At 40.5% G+C, this 16,881-nt stretch overlaps 1 protein-coding gene across 4 annotated transcripts in view; it reads right to left on the bottom strand.

Annotated features, from left to right (window-relative positions):
• Positions 1–16,881, bottom strand: part of LOC116309307 (speckle type BTB/POZ protein) — a 100,396-nt gene that overhangs the window by 23,544 nt on the left and 59,971 nt on the right. For all 4 annotated transcript variants that reach the window (XM_039611564.1, XM_031725876.2, XM_031725879.2 and 1 more), the window contains exon 6: positions 11,488–11,615. In XM_039611564.1, the coding sequence (XP_039467498.1) occupies positions 11,488–11,615 (128 nt within the window). The remainder of the gene's footprint in view (positions 1–11,487; positions 11,616–16,881) is intronic.

Genomic DNA, 16,881 nt, shown 5'->3' with positions numbered 1-16,881 from the left:
ACCTGTTAAAGTAGGATGTTTTGCACAGTTATTCAGCAGCTTAAATTTGTTAACTTTTTGGGTCATTCTTCTAAGAAAAACAACCCAATGAACATAATGGGAAAAACAAATTCTGTCCATCTCTGCAGGCAGAAGCAAAGTCTGACAGTAAATGGTTCAGAAATGGTTGCCAGGTTGGCAACGAGCCGCTGCCAAAATGGTAGCCTTATTTTAATTGTTTGGAATTGGAACAATTATGCCCATATTTCGAAAATAAAACCTGATACCAAGATTGTCTGAAAACAATTTACATAACACAGATGTTATTTTTAATCGTCTGTATGTGTGCAACACACACATACAGAGGAAATGTTACCATTGTGCCTTATTAATTATGCAAATTAAAAATATCAGTGTGAGGCTGTTGCTGAATGCATTTGAAATCACACATTTGCAAGTTTTGGGTCATTTGCCGCCACTGAGGGGGAAAAAAGGCAGATAACAGTTCCACATTTGGAAAACTGCATTAAATGAAACCAGAACCTGATTTACTGCATGTTTTCCATCCTACTCTATTAGATCAGTGTTGCTCCCAATCAGTCTGTCTTTTAGTATCAGTAGTCTCACAATGATACACTTTATTTTTCTTTAAGTATAAAGTCAGTTCTGTTGTGTGATATATATTGTTTTCTTCAATCATTTCACCATTTTATTGCACACCTCACTTTTGCCTTTAGATGTGACAGTGCGATGTAATGCAGCTCTAGCACACTCATTTGCCTTGACAAAGATTATTCACTGAAAGCACTGAATAGACATGAAAAGTGCTTCCTACAGTGGCAACCACACCATACTAAATGGCTGACAGTGATCCAAATCTGGCTGCCTGGGGCCACTAAAAACCTACTATTGATCTCTCTGGAGGTAACTACAGAAGCATTAACAAATTAAATCAGACAAACATCTTTTACAGCATTACCCACATTATATCACCGCTGTGTTTCAAATCAAGCACACTGCTAGTCTGAGGATTCACTACTAGTTGTGTTTCTACTGCTTCAGTGGAACAAATGTGTTTAAATAAATCATTACAAATGTATCACGAGTTAGTTTAAGGAAAAGCACAGGTATGGCTTCATTAAGCCGTACTTCAGAATTTCATTATCTGTTATTTACATTTTTAATGGAAATTTGATTGCAATTGAACCTGAATCAAATGTCAGAGGAAAATATTGCACATTACGCATTTTATAATAGATTTTTAAGACGCAACAACGAGGTGAGTGCATGCCATCTGAGGAATAAATCTAATAACAAAGTGCATGCAATTCCAGTATTTTTCGATAAACAACATAAATACACACTCATCATGTACACCTACTCATTTCATCGACAAACTCTCTAAAGATCTGTGATCTTTGAAATTGTCATTTGAACCCCTAAGCACAAAAATTCATCACCATCTTTTTATAATGTACGACTTGCTCTCCGCTCTCTAACCAGCTAGAGTAAACAGGCTTGATGTCACAGACCCGCTCTGCAGCTCTCTTACTCATTCCCTGCATCTACTTTTAGATTTTATTGCTCACAAAACTCAAAAAAACAAAGCGCAATGACAGGATGTTGGAGTTTGGAGACAGTCTAATACACGAGTCTGAGTTAGTGGCCCTCTGGCAGCTGCAACAGGTGACAGAACTGATTAAACCACAGAATAATAGATGAATCTGATTTGGTCCTGACACCATTAAACAAACATAGCCCTAAATCCCAGAGCTATTAAACAAAAGTCAGAAATAAACACTGTTCACAGGAAGGCGACAGCTAAAACCGCCACCTTCTTTAATTAAAGGCTATTCACTTCCTCCCAGCTGATCATTGTTTTTTAACCTCCTTATTCCACCCATAAGGATTTAATGGAAGCTCTTATATTTCCAGTGTTTGCTCGGTCTTCCCTTTGGTGAACAAAGAGTAATTAATTTTATTTCTGTTTTGTTTGCAGAAAACTTAGGAAAAAAAGAACCAACCACTAACTACTGGATGACTAGTCTGAGCAGCTACAGACACGAGCCCCAAACAGACAAAGAACACTGCTGCATAACAACAAAAACACCACTACAGCAGTTTTTGATACAGCTTGTGGTTACTCCTACTATGCAAGACCATAGTGCCATAAGATTGTTAGCAGCAGAAACCACAGTTTAAAATATACCTTATCTATCTTATACCAACCCCTGGTGCAGCCAGTCAGTTCATCCTCTGTCTGAAATAAGCCATTTCATTTCCTTCCGCACCCTTTATGATACCTTTCTGAATCAGCTGCCCCTCACAAACAAAACATTTGAACAGCATATGAGTGGGGCTTTGTGCACAAAAAAAAGTCATGTTAGAGATATCTCCTCTCACTGACACCATACATAGCTAAGAAAAGACTGTCAGAAACTCTGTGTTTGAAGCTTTTGGCTAACAGGGATCACGTGCACATAAAGTAGATTAACCTCAATATATGAATCTTTGTTTCATGTGTATGTTAACACGTATATTAATATCTTTAATATTAGTTTACACACTCACCGACCACTTAATTAAATACACCTGTTCAACTGCTAATTAACACAAATATCTAATCAGTCATTCGCATTGTAGTAACTCAATGCATTTACGGCTGCACACTTGGTCAAGACAACAAGCTACAGTTCAAACCAAGCGAGAAAATGGGGAAGAAAGGGGATTTCAGTGGCTCTGAATGTGGCAAGTTTCTTGGTGCCACACACGCTGCCTGATCTGAGTATTTCAGAAATTGCTGATCTACTGAGATTTTCTGTCCAACCAGCTCTAGAGTTTACAAAGACTGATCCGAAGAGGAGAAAATACCCAGTTCTCAGGGTGAAAATGCTGGAGTATAGGCAGACTGTTTGGAGCTGAAACGAAGGCAACAGTAACTCAAATACCCACCAAAGCTGAGGATCTCTGAATCCACAACATGTCAACCCTTAAAGCAGATTGTCTACAGCAGCAGAAGACCACATCAAGTGCCACTTTTGTCAACTTAGAGCAGACGACTGAGGCTAAAATTGGCACAGGCTCAGCAAAACTGGACAATCAAAGAGAGGAACAACACTGCCTGGTCTGACGAGGCTTGATTTCTGCTTTTATATAGTTAGAATTTGGCAAAACACAAAACAAAACAAAACATGCAAGCATGAATCCATTCTGCCGTGTATCAATAGTTCATGCTGGGGGTAGTGTTGTATGGGTGTGGGGGATATTTTGTTTGGGCCCCTTAGTGCCAACTGAGGATCATGATAGTGCTGACTGTGTGCATCCCCTTTAATTAAAGTGCATGTGTCTTCTGGTGGTTACTTTCAAATGACCTCTACAGTTAATAAATATCAATCTAAGACTGCACTTTCGGGATGTGGTAGAACAGCACATTGCATCATGCTATCATGTCAATATTTCCAGAACGTTTCCAGCAACTTGTTGTCTCTATGCCAAGAAGAACTAAACCAATTATGAAGGCAAAAGAATCCAAACAAGTACAAGTTTAATACAGTGGCTACTGAGGGTGCATTTAAAAAAACAACACAAAACAAACCCAAAAAAAAAACCAGATTATCAAACAGTCCACTGAAAGCTCAGGGCATTTTTCCATCAATGACATGATAACAGAATAACAATACATTTGGGCATTTCTGAGTTTATTTCTAAACATTACAAAAATGTGCTGAACACTCATTATCACATTTGCTAAAGGAAATGTGGGAAAATGAGGAAAACTACTTTGCCAGGTGTAGTACAAAATGAGAATGCTGTTGCTCATTGCATAATGGGAAAAGCTGGATTATTGATAGCCGTTTTAATCCAAGGTAAGAATAATTAGTTTTTGGCCAAACACAACAGTAGCTCTTCTTTTCCAATTCCGACCAACAGCCCACTACAATGTTAAGCCAAGAAAGTTAAAGTTTTCACAAAATGTTAACTATAGGTAAGCATCCTGGTCTTACAGTGGTCACTTTACTGGCTGCGTGCAGGGACCCAGCTGTGTGAATTTCTGACTCTGCTCATAGACAGACATACTGCCCTGCCACTGACATGGAGGTATTTTGGTGAATCTACACAGACACAGGCATATTTCATGCATGATTTGAAGTCAAGCTGCTGAACGAGTATCATGGCTCAGGTCCTGATTCGCAGCCAAGTGTGCTGAGCCAAGCCAACTTTGTTCTTACACATACAGGCACACACACACACAGACTGAGACGCAGTTCCTCTACACACATGCAGACACAGACAGACACACACAACCAACACGCGCTCAGTATCACCACTAGCTGCGAGCATGAGCCTCTGCTTTCAGTCTATGAGAACCAGCCATTTGGGTCTCCTTTTAAGTAGCTTTGTTTTCTCTGCTGGAAGATCACAGACACCAAAGTGATAAGCTTTGAGACTCTGATGCCCGATCTAAGAAGCTTGAAGGAAATGTTTGGACAAAGAAAATAAATAAACAGGCAAAAGTTGCCTGTTTGTTCAATTTTCTGCAGCCTTTACTCTGGGAGAAGCAAAGTGCTTTTGATGGGAAATGAAAGAATATTTATGTGCTGTTGGTGCAAAAGCATTGCAAAGGCAGTATCTATTAAAGGATCCACTGTGGCTCAAGTCACACTGTGAGACAGAGGGGGGTCAAGCTTGCACTGTTTGCTTTGTTGTTTCACCTTCAATCAGCAGTTTTACATATCAGTCTTTGATTAAATCCAAATTTACACCATTTAGCTACTAAAAAAAAAAAACAGAACTATACAAATATATTTCACCTCATTTCCCTTTTGCCTAACAAAAAACAATTCTCTCTGTGCATCCTTTCTCCCACGCCCCTTCTTCCTTGTGTCTCTCACCGCTGCCTCTTTATCCTGAACCAAGTGCTGCTCATGTGTGTGAGTGTGTGCATGCCCGTCTTGTTCAGTGTGCAGGGAGAGAGCAGCTGGAGCATCTGCAGTCGTCTCCTCTGACAGCAGCACAGCATATGGCAGGGCCCTGTGAAGGATGGGTGCTGTCACCCGGCAAAGTGCTTACCCACCGATGGGAGAGGCGAACCGCGCTAACACCATGAGGAAGAGGAGGAAACAGCTGAACATCAGCACCCCACTCATTTATTCTCCCACCCTAGGAGAGGTGTACTGGAGGAGCCTTGAAGAAAGGGCTTTTAAAACTCTAGCTATGGCCAAAGTCACAAAATATTATTATACTGTAAATCACATCAAAGATAGTTATTCTGCAGGAGTTAAAGTTATCAAGAGCAGAAAAAGAAAAAGAAAAGACAACACACTGAACCATCTTCCAGGTAACACATGCAAGTGCTGAGCTTCACATATGAACTCATTACCCTTATATGAATCACACAAAGGTGCATAAAATTTTGTGCAAAGTTGCATGTATAGTTTTGTAAATGTTAATAATAATAACAACAACAAAAACGATAATAATAATAATAACAGTATTATTATACTATTATACTACTACTATTACTACTACTAGACATTTAACCTTTAGATTTGAAAAATTATTTCAGCCTAGGTCTTTCCTGCTTCTTAGCTTCTGCCCTTTTGCTTGAGTATCTTTCCCATTAATGTTGCTTTTGTGGCTTTAAGTCTCATGCATTAAGAAAAAAAAAAAAAAAAAAAAAGAAGAAGATTCTCAAAAGTTTGAGCATAAATCTGAAGAAACTTGTGCATTGGACATGTAGTAACAAACTAGATAAAATGGTTCATTTCTGCATGGGAAGAAAATCTTCTTTTCTGAGCTTTTCATGGCTACCACTGGCTATGAGAAATCATACGCAGGTCACTATATTTCTATTTGTAAGTCATTAGTTGCTCTCTGGACTTCTTTTTCCTTTTCATTTTGGCTTTGTAATAAAATATAAACCTTCTCCATCAGGTTGCACCAATATTTTCAGCGACCACAAGGAGAGCTGAGTGCTCAGTCAATCCAGTCAGAACATTTATCAAAGGTGATGATTCATTTTTAGTGTCTCAATCATTCAGGAACACCAAGATTCTCCAATTCTGGCCTCATCGGAGCCCAGTCTGACTGTGACTGCCACGGTGCAATGTTTTCTTCCTAACGTGGGAGTACTGAGCACAGAAACAAGGTTTTTATGATGCTTTGTTTTCCAGGCTTCCTGTTGTTTTTCTGCCTCTGCCTCCATCTTCCAGTTCTCTGGATCCAACAATGCGACCAACTGTCAAGCTTAATCAAACTTTAATCCTGTTAATGATCCATGAATTTTTCTGCCCATTGCATTTAGCTGCTAAGTTTCCTCAGCATAGAGTAAAGACTGATACACTGACCACAGCAACAGTCAAACTCTAGCATGTAAGTCGGCTGCTGTGTGCACACAAACCTGTCATTACATGAATCTTCACAATAGAGGTTAAATATACAAAGTCACATGACCACATCAATTGGAAGTACACAAGGTTGAAATAAACTGAAACATCTTAGGTGCCCATGAATAAATGTATCCAATTATGGAATGCTCTACCCAACATGCTCTATCTTCACTGCTAGCTTGAAGACCACGGCAGCCAGCACTGTACGATCATATTATGAAGGGTGTTTTGGGTTTTCATTTGGAAAAACTGTTCCAATTTTCAAAAACTGTGGTCATAGCCTGTTTTACTAATTTAATTTTCCTCTTCTGGATCAAACAGTGTGGTTTGGCTATGCGCTTCCTCAACTCCTTTTCACTTCTTATCTCTCTGCAGCTTTCTTCTATGCTATATTTACTAAGCAGCCCACATTTATGATTTTGAATCTTCTTGTAATTAAACCCACCCCCATACATATTCTGTTTCAGTCTGAAATACGTCACTCCACTGCTGATAAAGACGTTCTAACTTATTAAACAAACTTGCTTTTTCTCTTTTCTCTATGGCACTTTCCAGTGATGTTTACAGAACCTGAAAAAATGTCCCCATCTGAAAACTTCATCTCCAGCTTAGCGGTTAATTTATGTCTAAATCAGACAGCCGCCAAATATGAAGTAGTTCTCAGGTTTACGAGTGGTTGGTGCTTGAATGGAAAGTAAAATCAATGCCAATCCAGGTTTTATCAACAGTCATTTTCCCTCTGCATACTCTCCAGTGAATCGAAGTGATTGTTGCAGGGGCAAAATACAAACCCTGATTGTGGATGGAAAAAAAAAAAGGAATCAATAGGTTCCAGTTTGGTTCTCACATTTGAATCCTGTTTTTCAATGACAGGTTTTCCTTTCTAAAATTACATTTGCCTTTTTAAGATTTGACATTTTGACCAAAATGTTAGCAATAAAGAAATTTGTGTGTGTAAAAAAAAAAAAAAAAAAAAAAAAAGGGGTCAAAAATATTACATACAGGCTCATCTCTATCCAAAGTTAAGACAGAGAAAACAGTTTCTGCATGGTGGAAACAGATGCTGTTGTGGTTCATCCTGTATTTGCTCCTGGCACTATTTGAGGAAGCTGGTTTAAGCTAACAAATCTGAATTTGTTAATCTTGAGACGACAAAAACTCCAGTTTTCTGCTTCAGAAATAGAGTTAACCTAAACTCTGAGCTGGTTACTGAGTTAACAGACTCTGTGAACTTAACCTGCTTGCTGGCAGGTTTTCTTCGAAAGAACTGAGTTTGACTCCTCTCCTCCTGCTGTACCTGAACCAACTGACTGACACTTGGTTTTGATTTCTAATTCATAAAGTTGCTGTCAAAGTTCAGTGCAGAGCAAATCAACTGCAGAAGTTTTTATTTTTGCAAACATGAAAATCCCAGTACTTAACATAAGTGCTAATCAGTAAGATTCTAATTTAAGGATGAAGACAATGATTGTGTCAGATTTTACACTTTTACACTTATAAAAACCTATTAAACATTTACTTAATATTTAAAAAAAGGTTGTTCATATAATTTAAAAAAAATCTGCTTTGAGGGTGGATCCACCCCAGAGTTTATTTCTATCTGGATAACTAATGTCACAGGTCAATTAGTAAACCGTCTTATCTGTTTCTCTGTAATTTTTTTCACCTGCATTTTGTCCCTGGCAGCTTGAAATTTGAAATAAGATTCCAGCTTCTAATGAAAATTCAAGTTGACCACAGACAGTATTAAAAAATTATTATTTTTATATCAAACTTTTATTCTGTCTATGTTTATGACAGAGCTATACAAGCTAAACCTCATGGTGCACACTCCACTGGTCCGATGGATTAAAATGGAGGTCCGATGATGGCTTTCTTTCTCTAGCCGTGCACATGCTTAACTCAGGAAGAAAATACTCAGAGCTGTCGAAACTTACTCTGACCCACCTTACTGGAGCAGGACACTCAGAGTTGCCGAACTCTGAGTTTATTTTTAAACTCAGAGTTTGTTGAATACACTTCCTGGAATAAGGCCCTGAAGCCACAGCAGACAGGACAGGAGGAGAAATAAACCATATCTGTGCAGCAACCTTAGTTCTGTGACTCTAGTTCTAATGGAGTAAAAGGGGACCACTGTGCCTCTGCTTTTCAGTGGCCAATTTACAATGACTGACAGGTACGTTTCACTACAAACTTTCCAAAACAACCTCTTCTTTCCCCTTTAGTCAATCAAAACAGACTTTCTGACTAACTCTTACATTGTCAGTCAACACGACTCTGCCTGCAGGCAAATAACGGCAACCCAAAGTTGTTGGGGTTTTTTTTTGTTTGAGGAGCCACTGGTCCTCCCGAGTGAGTCTGGCATTACTCTAAAATTTCTCTTAAGCATCTGCATTACCTGTAGCATGGACAATAGGATGAGCAGTGGTTTGACCTTAGAGTTAGAGGTTACCTGTGGTGCTGACAGGGGAGGAGAAGGTGAGTTACAGAGAGACAGGGTTTAACCTCCCTTACCTCAGCATCCCAATAGAAGAGGAGGAAGAAAAATGAAGGTTAAAAAAAATCCCAAAACCAATCTTGGCCTTTTGTTTTTGTCCTTTATTTTTCATCTTCATCTGTTCTTTACCCCTGCGGCTTGATGCCACCCATTGTGCCCACATTCGCAAGAAGGCTTTTCCTTCAGTCTTCTCTCTCTGTGCCTTCTTCCCCTCCTTTTTATCTCCCCCTGTCCCTCATGCTCTCTTTTGACAGCCAACGCAGCACCTTTAATGGGAGCTATCTCCTCATTAAATACCTGCAGGTGTCTGCAGTGGTTTGGCAGGGATAGAAAGACAAAAAGAGATGGAGACAAAGGAAGAGACAGAGAGAAAACACATCAGCTATTGTTTAGGCACTTTCTGACATGACACATAGACAGACATAGACAGATTTCACTGTGTTAAATTTGAATTACTAATGTCTCTGGAGGCAACTGAACTGAGCAGAAAGACCAGGGGGTCAGGAGGAGCGGCTGAGTCAGTTCCCCCCTCCAACCTTAATCTGGCTTCTTTTCATAGCCTTTTTGCCTCTCTGACACTCTACTAGAAATACTAAAAGAGGAAGAAATAAGGGAGGGAAAAGAGGAAGGAAGTAAAAGTAGAGAAGCTCAGCAGACGGGAGAGGCAAGGGATACGAAGCAGAGGTGAAGGTAGAATGAGGAGAAAAAAGTAAGAAACTGTGATGCTCCAAGTGGGAGGCAGCAAGACATGAAAGGAAAAGGGAAAGGAGGAGGAGGAGATTGGGTCTGAATGAGAGATAAGATGGAGGGGAAAAAGAGGAAGGAGAAGAGATGAGAGAAGAGAGAAGAGGGAGCGGGCTGGGCTCTGGGGCGATGGGGCTCTCTCAGATGCAGGATGGGACCATCTGGACGAAAGTGGAGCCAGGTCTCTGACAGTAAACACTGGGCATCACTTTCACATGGAAAAAGACCAGGAAAAGAGATTCAAACACCCGTCCACACTTTCTTACCACCATCCACCCACTATGCTCCACCCAGTAGCTAACTCTGCCAACCATTCTTCACACATGTTGGTGAAAAATACTACCACTCCCCTCAATACTGGCAATTTCATCACTACCGCACAAAAACACCCCACTTCCAGACTGCCCTTTTTCGAATAACACACTCCCGTGCAGTATTTTTTCTTTCAGAATTGATTCTAAAAACACTGCTGCCTGTCTATATATCACATCTCTGACTTTCTCTGAGAAAATAAACTGTGTGCCTCTCAGGTCACCTAGGGCCATTCTTCCAAAAGTTTCTAGAGTTTTTTAAAAAAAAATGGTTGCTATTATGCTGATGATGGTGAAAACTTCCATTTATCTAATTTTCATATATGGCACTTTTTCTCTTATGTATAAAATGCGCTATATAAATTTGCGCCGTCCTGCTTGTTCATCAGCGGAGCTGGCTAATTACTGCAGTGCAACAGATATTTACGGGGGAAGAAGAGGCCACCGAGGACTTGAACCAGCAACCCCATCACTTTCCTTTCAGGAGAGTGGATGAATTGAGCAAAAGAGGGCCCTTCAAGGAAACTAATCCCTCTCTCTTCCTCCTCATCCTCTCCAGCAAACAGTCTCATCCTCAAAATTATGTCCCAACGAGGCAAACCAAACACACACACACACACACACACACACACACACACACACACACACACTATATGTATACGATACCACGCGCACACACACTCAATTCTACCCCCTCCCTCATGGCTCTGGAGAAGCAGAACTGCCCCTCCTACCCCTCTGTCGATAAGCCCGGTTTGGAAACACTTTAAACAGACTTGCACACTGCACCGCTACAAAAAGGGAAAACTTCAAGACATGCTCCCCTCCATACCCGCAGGGTTAATTAGAATTGTTTTAAACAGCCACTGCCATGCTTTTTAAACATTTATGGGTGCATGCATTACAAGTAAGGCATTAACATATCCGGAAAGTTTAACCTCTTCTCTGCTCCCTGGCTCCATTACGAGTAGCAGAGGGGAACGAGAGAGAGGACAGTTGACCTCTGCTGCCCCCTGTGTTACAGCTGAAAAACAACAAGGGAATTTTCAATGAGGAGCAGCAGCCAGATTTGGATCAGAGGAATCGGAGCCAAGCCACCATGCAGGCTGAATGACAATCAGCTTGTATGTTAGTGATGAAAGACAGAAACCCAGAGGCTATGTAGTACCAATAAAAACATACATTATTAACTAAGAGGGACATAGAATAAGTAGTAGTGACGAAAAACAACTCCGTGAAATAGGAGTTGTGATCACTTGTGGGCAAAACCACCAAAACACAGGAAATGTAGGTATTTCAGCAAAATTGAATAATTATAGGTTTGACTTAATTAAAATGATATATTCTGGGTTAATCCAAATAGCTCAACTAATAAAAACACAGCTCAGAATATGATGTGAATGTTGAAATATCCCATTTCATGAACAATCATTTTGATGATAAGGATTTTCATTTTTGGAGGTGCAGCCTGTACTGTGAATTTCTACTGGGAAGGCTTAAAAATGAAGACACAGTGGAATTAGTTCAACAAACAACATGAGTTTTAATGAACAGTTCCACCTCTTACCTCACAGAAAAGAGTTAGTTTGTCATCAGGCAGCAGACCGTTGGCCTCATCCAACAGGAAGTCCCTCCTTATGAACTTCTTGAAACCCCAGTCCTTCCCCTGGACAAAGCGATACGCCCTCTGGCTCTCTGGAAAAGAAGACACACGGACAAACAAGGAGAAACAAGATTATTTGAAGACTTTCACAACATGATTAAGCTCTGCGTGTGCGAATGTGTGTGCGAAAGAGAAAGTTTGTTATGAGTCATGGCCATAAGCAGCGGAGAAACAATGGCAAAAGAGGCTGGATGCAGGAAGTAATGCCTGCAGGGAGCTTTTAACACTTCAGAAGAAAACAGAATCTCTCTCTCTCTCTCTCCCCCGTTTCACTCTCTCTATCCTCTCGCTGCCACATAAAGACTAGTGGTAAACATGAGACAGAACTGCTGTGCCTCTTTGGCCAAGAAGTGAGAAATTGCAGGGATCAAAGCAGTCCAATTATCATGTGTTTATGGAGTGCCAATTATCTCTAACAGTGGCAGGAAGGATTCTGTAACACTCAGTTGCACTACAAAGACACAGGAAAGGTGGTGGAGTTCTTGTGTGTACAACAGTCACACTGTGGAGGCGGTCACATCTATCTACAGTCACCTAACAGTCACAAATACTCACATACAAGGTCAAAACATTAATGGCTTTGAACTGCGGCAGCTACAGAGATCACAGCAAATTAAAGCTAATTGCAGATAGAATAAGGCCAGCCGCTAACACATAAATTTTGCAAGTAACTGAAGCTCTGTTGGAAGAATAAGACACCATTCTTTGGAGAAATTACATCATTCACCATTTTGCTAATGAGAAGAAAATGCTTCCTTGAGCACTGTTCTGGGATTACTGAGCTTAAGCGACAGACCCTTTTTGTGCATGGAGCCATCACTGTCCATTCCTGTAAGCACAGACATAACCATACGACATGATACGATAATAAATTAAGGTTTTGTGTCTGTTTTTTTGCGCGCCTGTAAAGGATTAGATGACGCTACAGGAAAAAGCTCCACAAGCTACAATGAGAGTCAATAGAAATCAGTTTATTTGCCAAGTCCTTGTCATTTCTTCCCCATTAAGATCTTTCCAAGGATGCTCTGTAAGACACAATAAAAATGTAATCATCCATGCTTGAATTGTGCTGGCACTAAGCAGAAACAAGAAGAAAATTTAGTAAGGACATACGGATAAACAAATTGGCAAATTACCAGATGAAATTGTGCAATGCTTGGTCATACTGACAAGAGTGTAAAAGCAATGTGTCCCCAGTCTCATTACAGTATATTAGAGCCACACAGTTTTTAGGCAGTAGCAGTGAGAATTATTTCTTTTAATAAATCATAAACTTTTTTTTTTTTACGTCTTCTATTAATATTTGTTATGACAACCCATTTTGCCTTCAAATTGCCAGCAATTCTCCTGGGTACACTTGTGCATAATTTTTCAAGATAATTGGCATATAGTTTGTTCAAAGTATCTTCTGTGCATTCAGATTGTTTCAGTGACTTCTTCCTCTTCATGTAACCCAGACTCACTCCACAATGCTGAGATGAAGGCTCGGTGGAGTCTCTGTGGAGACTATTACAGGAATCCTTTTCTTTTTTCGTGTCACTGAAGATAGTTCTTTATGACTCTGGCTATAGAGATATACTTGTTATCATGCAACAGAATGAACACAGGACAGCCAGAACCCTCCCTGATGGTACTGGATGAAATACCATCAGGTATTGCAAAGTGCAAGGGTGTTTTACATGAGCCTAAATAGACACACAGATTGTATAATCCCCCAAATTGCTTTGATAGATGCGGTTAGTTTTGCACCGTTATCCAAACGCAGGCAGAGTATGTTCAGTTCATTATGACCCAATCTGCCAAGAGCTGCGCATTGTCACAAACTAAGAAGATATTTAGCTGGGGGTAGTTTCCTAACAGGACAGGTGCAGCTTGTTAATTGTAATCAGAAAAGCATAGAAATGTAGGTCATACACATCCATGTTAAATGTAGGCCTACATTTGCAGTCTGGTAGAGAGTTGTTATAATGCAAACAGGATTCAGGAACTGACAGCCAATCCTGTAAACCAGCCGACAATAGTTTAACATTGAATTCTTTCGCATTTATTAAAATAAATTACATCACTTCAAACTGGAAATGCCTGATTGACAAACGTTTATTTCTATACAAGTGTACAATTTTTTTCCACTGGATTTGTTTAGTATGGTCGACCACTCAAACAGTCATGTGCTAGAACATAGCTTATGTGAACATGGTGAAAAATGTGTGCACTGTCCATGGTCCTGAAATTGGTTCATTTAATACAGTGGTCCCTCGCTATAACGCAGTTCACCTTTCGCAGCCTCGCTGTTTCGTAGATATTTTTTGTGTGCAATTTTGCATTGTGTTCTGCCTCCTGATTGGCTGTAGGCCATCGTCAATCAATCGCCTCCGTGACGTGTCTCCTGTACAGTACAGAATGCGTTCAGCTTGTCAAATTTACATAAATCCTTGATCGCTAACAGTGTGACTCTGAAAAGTGCTGTACTGTATGTTGGCAAGTTTTCTCCCCAACAAACGCAACAATGTCAACAAAACGTTTTGCACCGTCGAAGGCACCTGCGGTAGCATCCAAAAGGCAGAGGAAGATGCTAACCATCGCACAAAAAGTTGGACTTCTGGACATGCTAAAGGAAGGTAGAAGTGACCTTATTTTTCAGACCATAAGGCACACCGCATTATAAGGCGCAATAAGCAAAACAAAACAGTCAGATAAGTCAAATTTTTCTTAACTCATTCTTCTCGCTTCCTCTTCCTTCCTCTACTTCTGTACCATTGATTCATTAATGTTGAATTCTCTCGCAACTGCTCTATTCCCATCTTCTGGACCTGAAAACAGGGTTCGATTTTTGGTTTCATTCTATAATACTGGACTTATTTTTCCTATGCCGGTTTAAACTTTAAGAGTCTTTAAACAAGAGAGAAAAGTGTGAAAAGGGTTTATACACTTTCTCAAACAGGCATGAAGTGTGTAGTGAGGGGTTTTACAGCCTTAAAATATCTATAATAATTGTAAAAAAAAATAAATAAATAAAGCCGGCTACTTCGCAGATTTCACCTATCGTGGGTTATTTTTAGAATGCAACTCCCACGCTAAATGAGGAACCACTGTATTTTGCTTCAAACTATCGGACCAGTTCAAAACATCAATATGAAAAATGGGTCGCTATTAAAACTTCCCATGCTTGACATCCATCCAAGGCCTGATTATTTTCAGGATCGGGTCCAAAGTCAACATTGTCATACCTCTGTTCTCCTCATTCTTCAGCCACTTTGAAGCCCACAGCACAGCCTGTGGAATTCCTGCCACAGAAGCCCCAGCATGTTTAAAAGAACCCAACATAAAATCTGGCCCAGTGTTGGCAAACCTAACAAATAACTTTAAGTTGTATGAGTTGAGAGGTGGACCTGTGGCACTTCCAACACCTCTTTATCAGACTCTGTTGGTAGGAAACCACCACTACTAACCAGGATCTACCCTCAAGCTTTTGCTCTTCCAGGCATGCTCTGACACAGCTGGCTGGCAATAAAAACCTGACCCTGGCGAAAGTCGTAAAGCTTTTTATACCGACAATGAGAACCATCAGCATCTATTGTCCAGACCTGGCCATCCATTTTCATTAACTTATCTGCGAACAGGTCACAGGGCAGCAGACTAAGCAAGAACACCCAGACCAGCCACCTCCTCCAGCTTATCTGAGGGGACACTGAGGCGTACCAAGGCAAGCCAAGAGACACAATCTCTCCAGTGTGCCGTGGGTCTGCCCCGGGGCCTCCTTCCAGTGACCTGGATATATTGTTTTTCTTAAAAATCAACATTGTATGCAGAGTCAGAAAATAGTGAACAGAATCCACCTATGCTTGAGTTCTTACAAAACAACTTCACAAATGTTTTTAATCTCAATCCAACTAATTTATTCAGTACTTTATAAGGGTTCAGGTCATCACTGACATTTCAGACTTCTGTTGAACTTCCAGGTATATTACATCCATTTGAAGTCAACATTAAATTTAACTTTTAATGTCAGATGACGAAATATGCTAAAAGTAACCACTGTATCACTGAGACCTGGTAAAAAAACACCGTGAAAGTCTCATGTTGATTCCAGCTGACTATAAGATACACAATTGTTTTTTTAGGCGTGGGTTGCAGCCCTAAACAATTCCAAATATTAGTCGAACTGCATGTAAAGTCAAATGTTCAAATCTGTCTTTTCCCTCACAACTGCCAACAGCCAACAAGTGAGCTGTCCGGCTGAGCCATGAGTAGGCATCATCATCCTGTATTCTTTATCCACAGCCAGAATCTCTTTTGCTGATGTTAAAAAGCCTAATTCCAGCTCCATGTCCAGGCCAGGCTCTCTCCCAACAATGTCCAGAGGTTAAATGTGAAAAAGGCTACAGCCACCCCATAAAAGATCATGTCTAAGGCTCATACATCTGCAGGGTGTGTAAACTTAATGTGTATACTCTTGCCACTTCAAACAGACTCCTCTCTAGCCTACTCTTGCGTAGAAACCCCAATAGGAGATCTGCTGACAGTTCACAGTAGGAAGCACTAGGATGAAGTGTCAATGCTACTGTAAGATCCTGTGTCTAATCCCCTGTTTGGATCTGAGAGAGCAGGCAGCCAAAGAGGGGATTGGCGGGGGAGTGCAGTGCATATGCAGTTATTCCCACCACTGCTCATGCAGGGGGTCCTTCACTGTAATCCTCTGCCTCTAGAGGCTGTGTACGCAAAAGAAGCTGACAGGAATCCACATGCAAACCGATACGCAAATAAGCTTGAATGAAAGTCAATTCACAAAATGTATTTATGCACTTTACAAAGCTACTTTATTCATTGTTCTCCCAGCTGAATAGTTATTCTAAAACCGTCTAGCAGGTTAGAAAATGGTGTCAAACTTTTGCTACACTGTACCGTTTGTGGCTGGGCTGAGACAAAGCATTAAACTTAATGCAGGTATCTTTCACAGGCTCTCAGTAAAATCTTCTTTCTTTAGTGACTTTCACCCACTCTTATGTCCTTTAAACATGTCTGATCGCTCTAGCATGTGTGACCCAGATGAAGCCCCAAAGCACAGAAGCTACTTGTGAAGTTGTGTTATTTGGGTAAGTAACAAGACCAGTGATGAGTGAATAGTTCCCCAGTGGCAGTATCTAAAGCTAATCTAGGGGGTGAGGAGAAAGGCTGGCAGCAGGAAGAGATGAGGGGGGGCAAGAGGAAGAAGTGAAGAGGTGAGAGGGAATGCTGAAAGAAGCCCCAGCAGACTCAGTGAAAAAAGAAAGAGAAGTGTGATTTCTTCAGTGTTCAGCT

Source organism: Oreochromis aureus, linkage group 4 (genome assembly GCF_013358895.1).
Source record: "Oreochromis aureus strain Israel breed Guangdong linkage group 4, ZZ_aureus, whole genome shotgun sequence".
NCBI lineage: Eukaryota > Metazoa > Chordata > Actinopteri > Cichliformes > Cichlidae > Oreochromis > Oreochromis aureus.
Note: the sequence above shows the minus strand (reverse complement) of the source record. Positions and strands in the feature narration are given on the sequence as shown.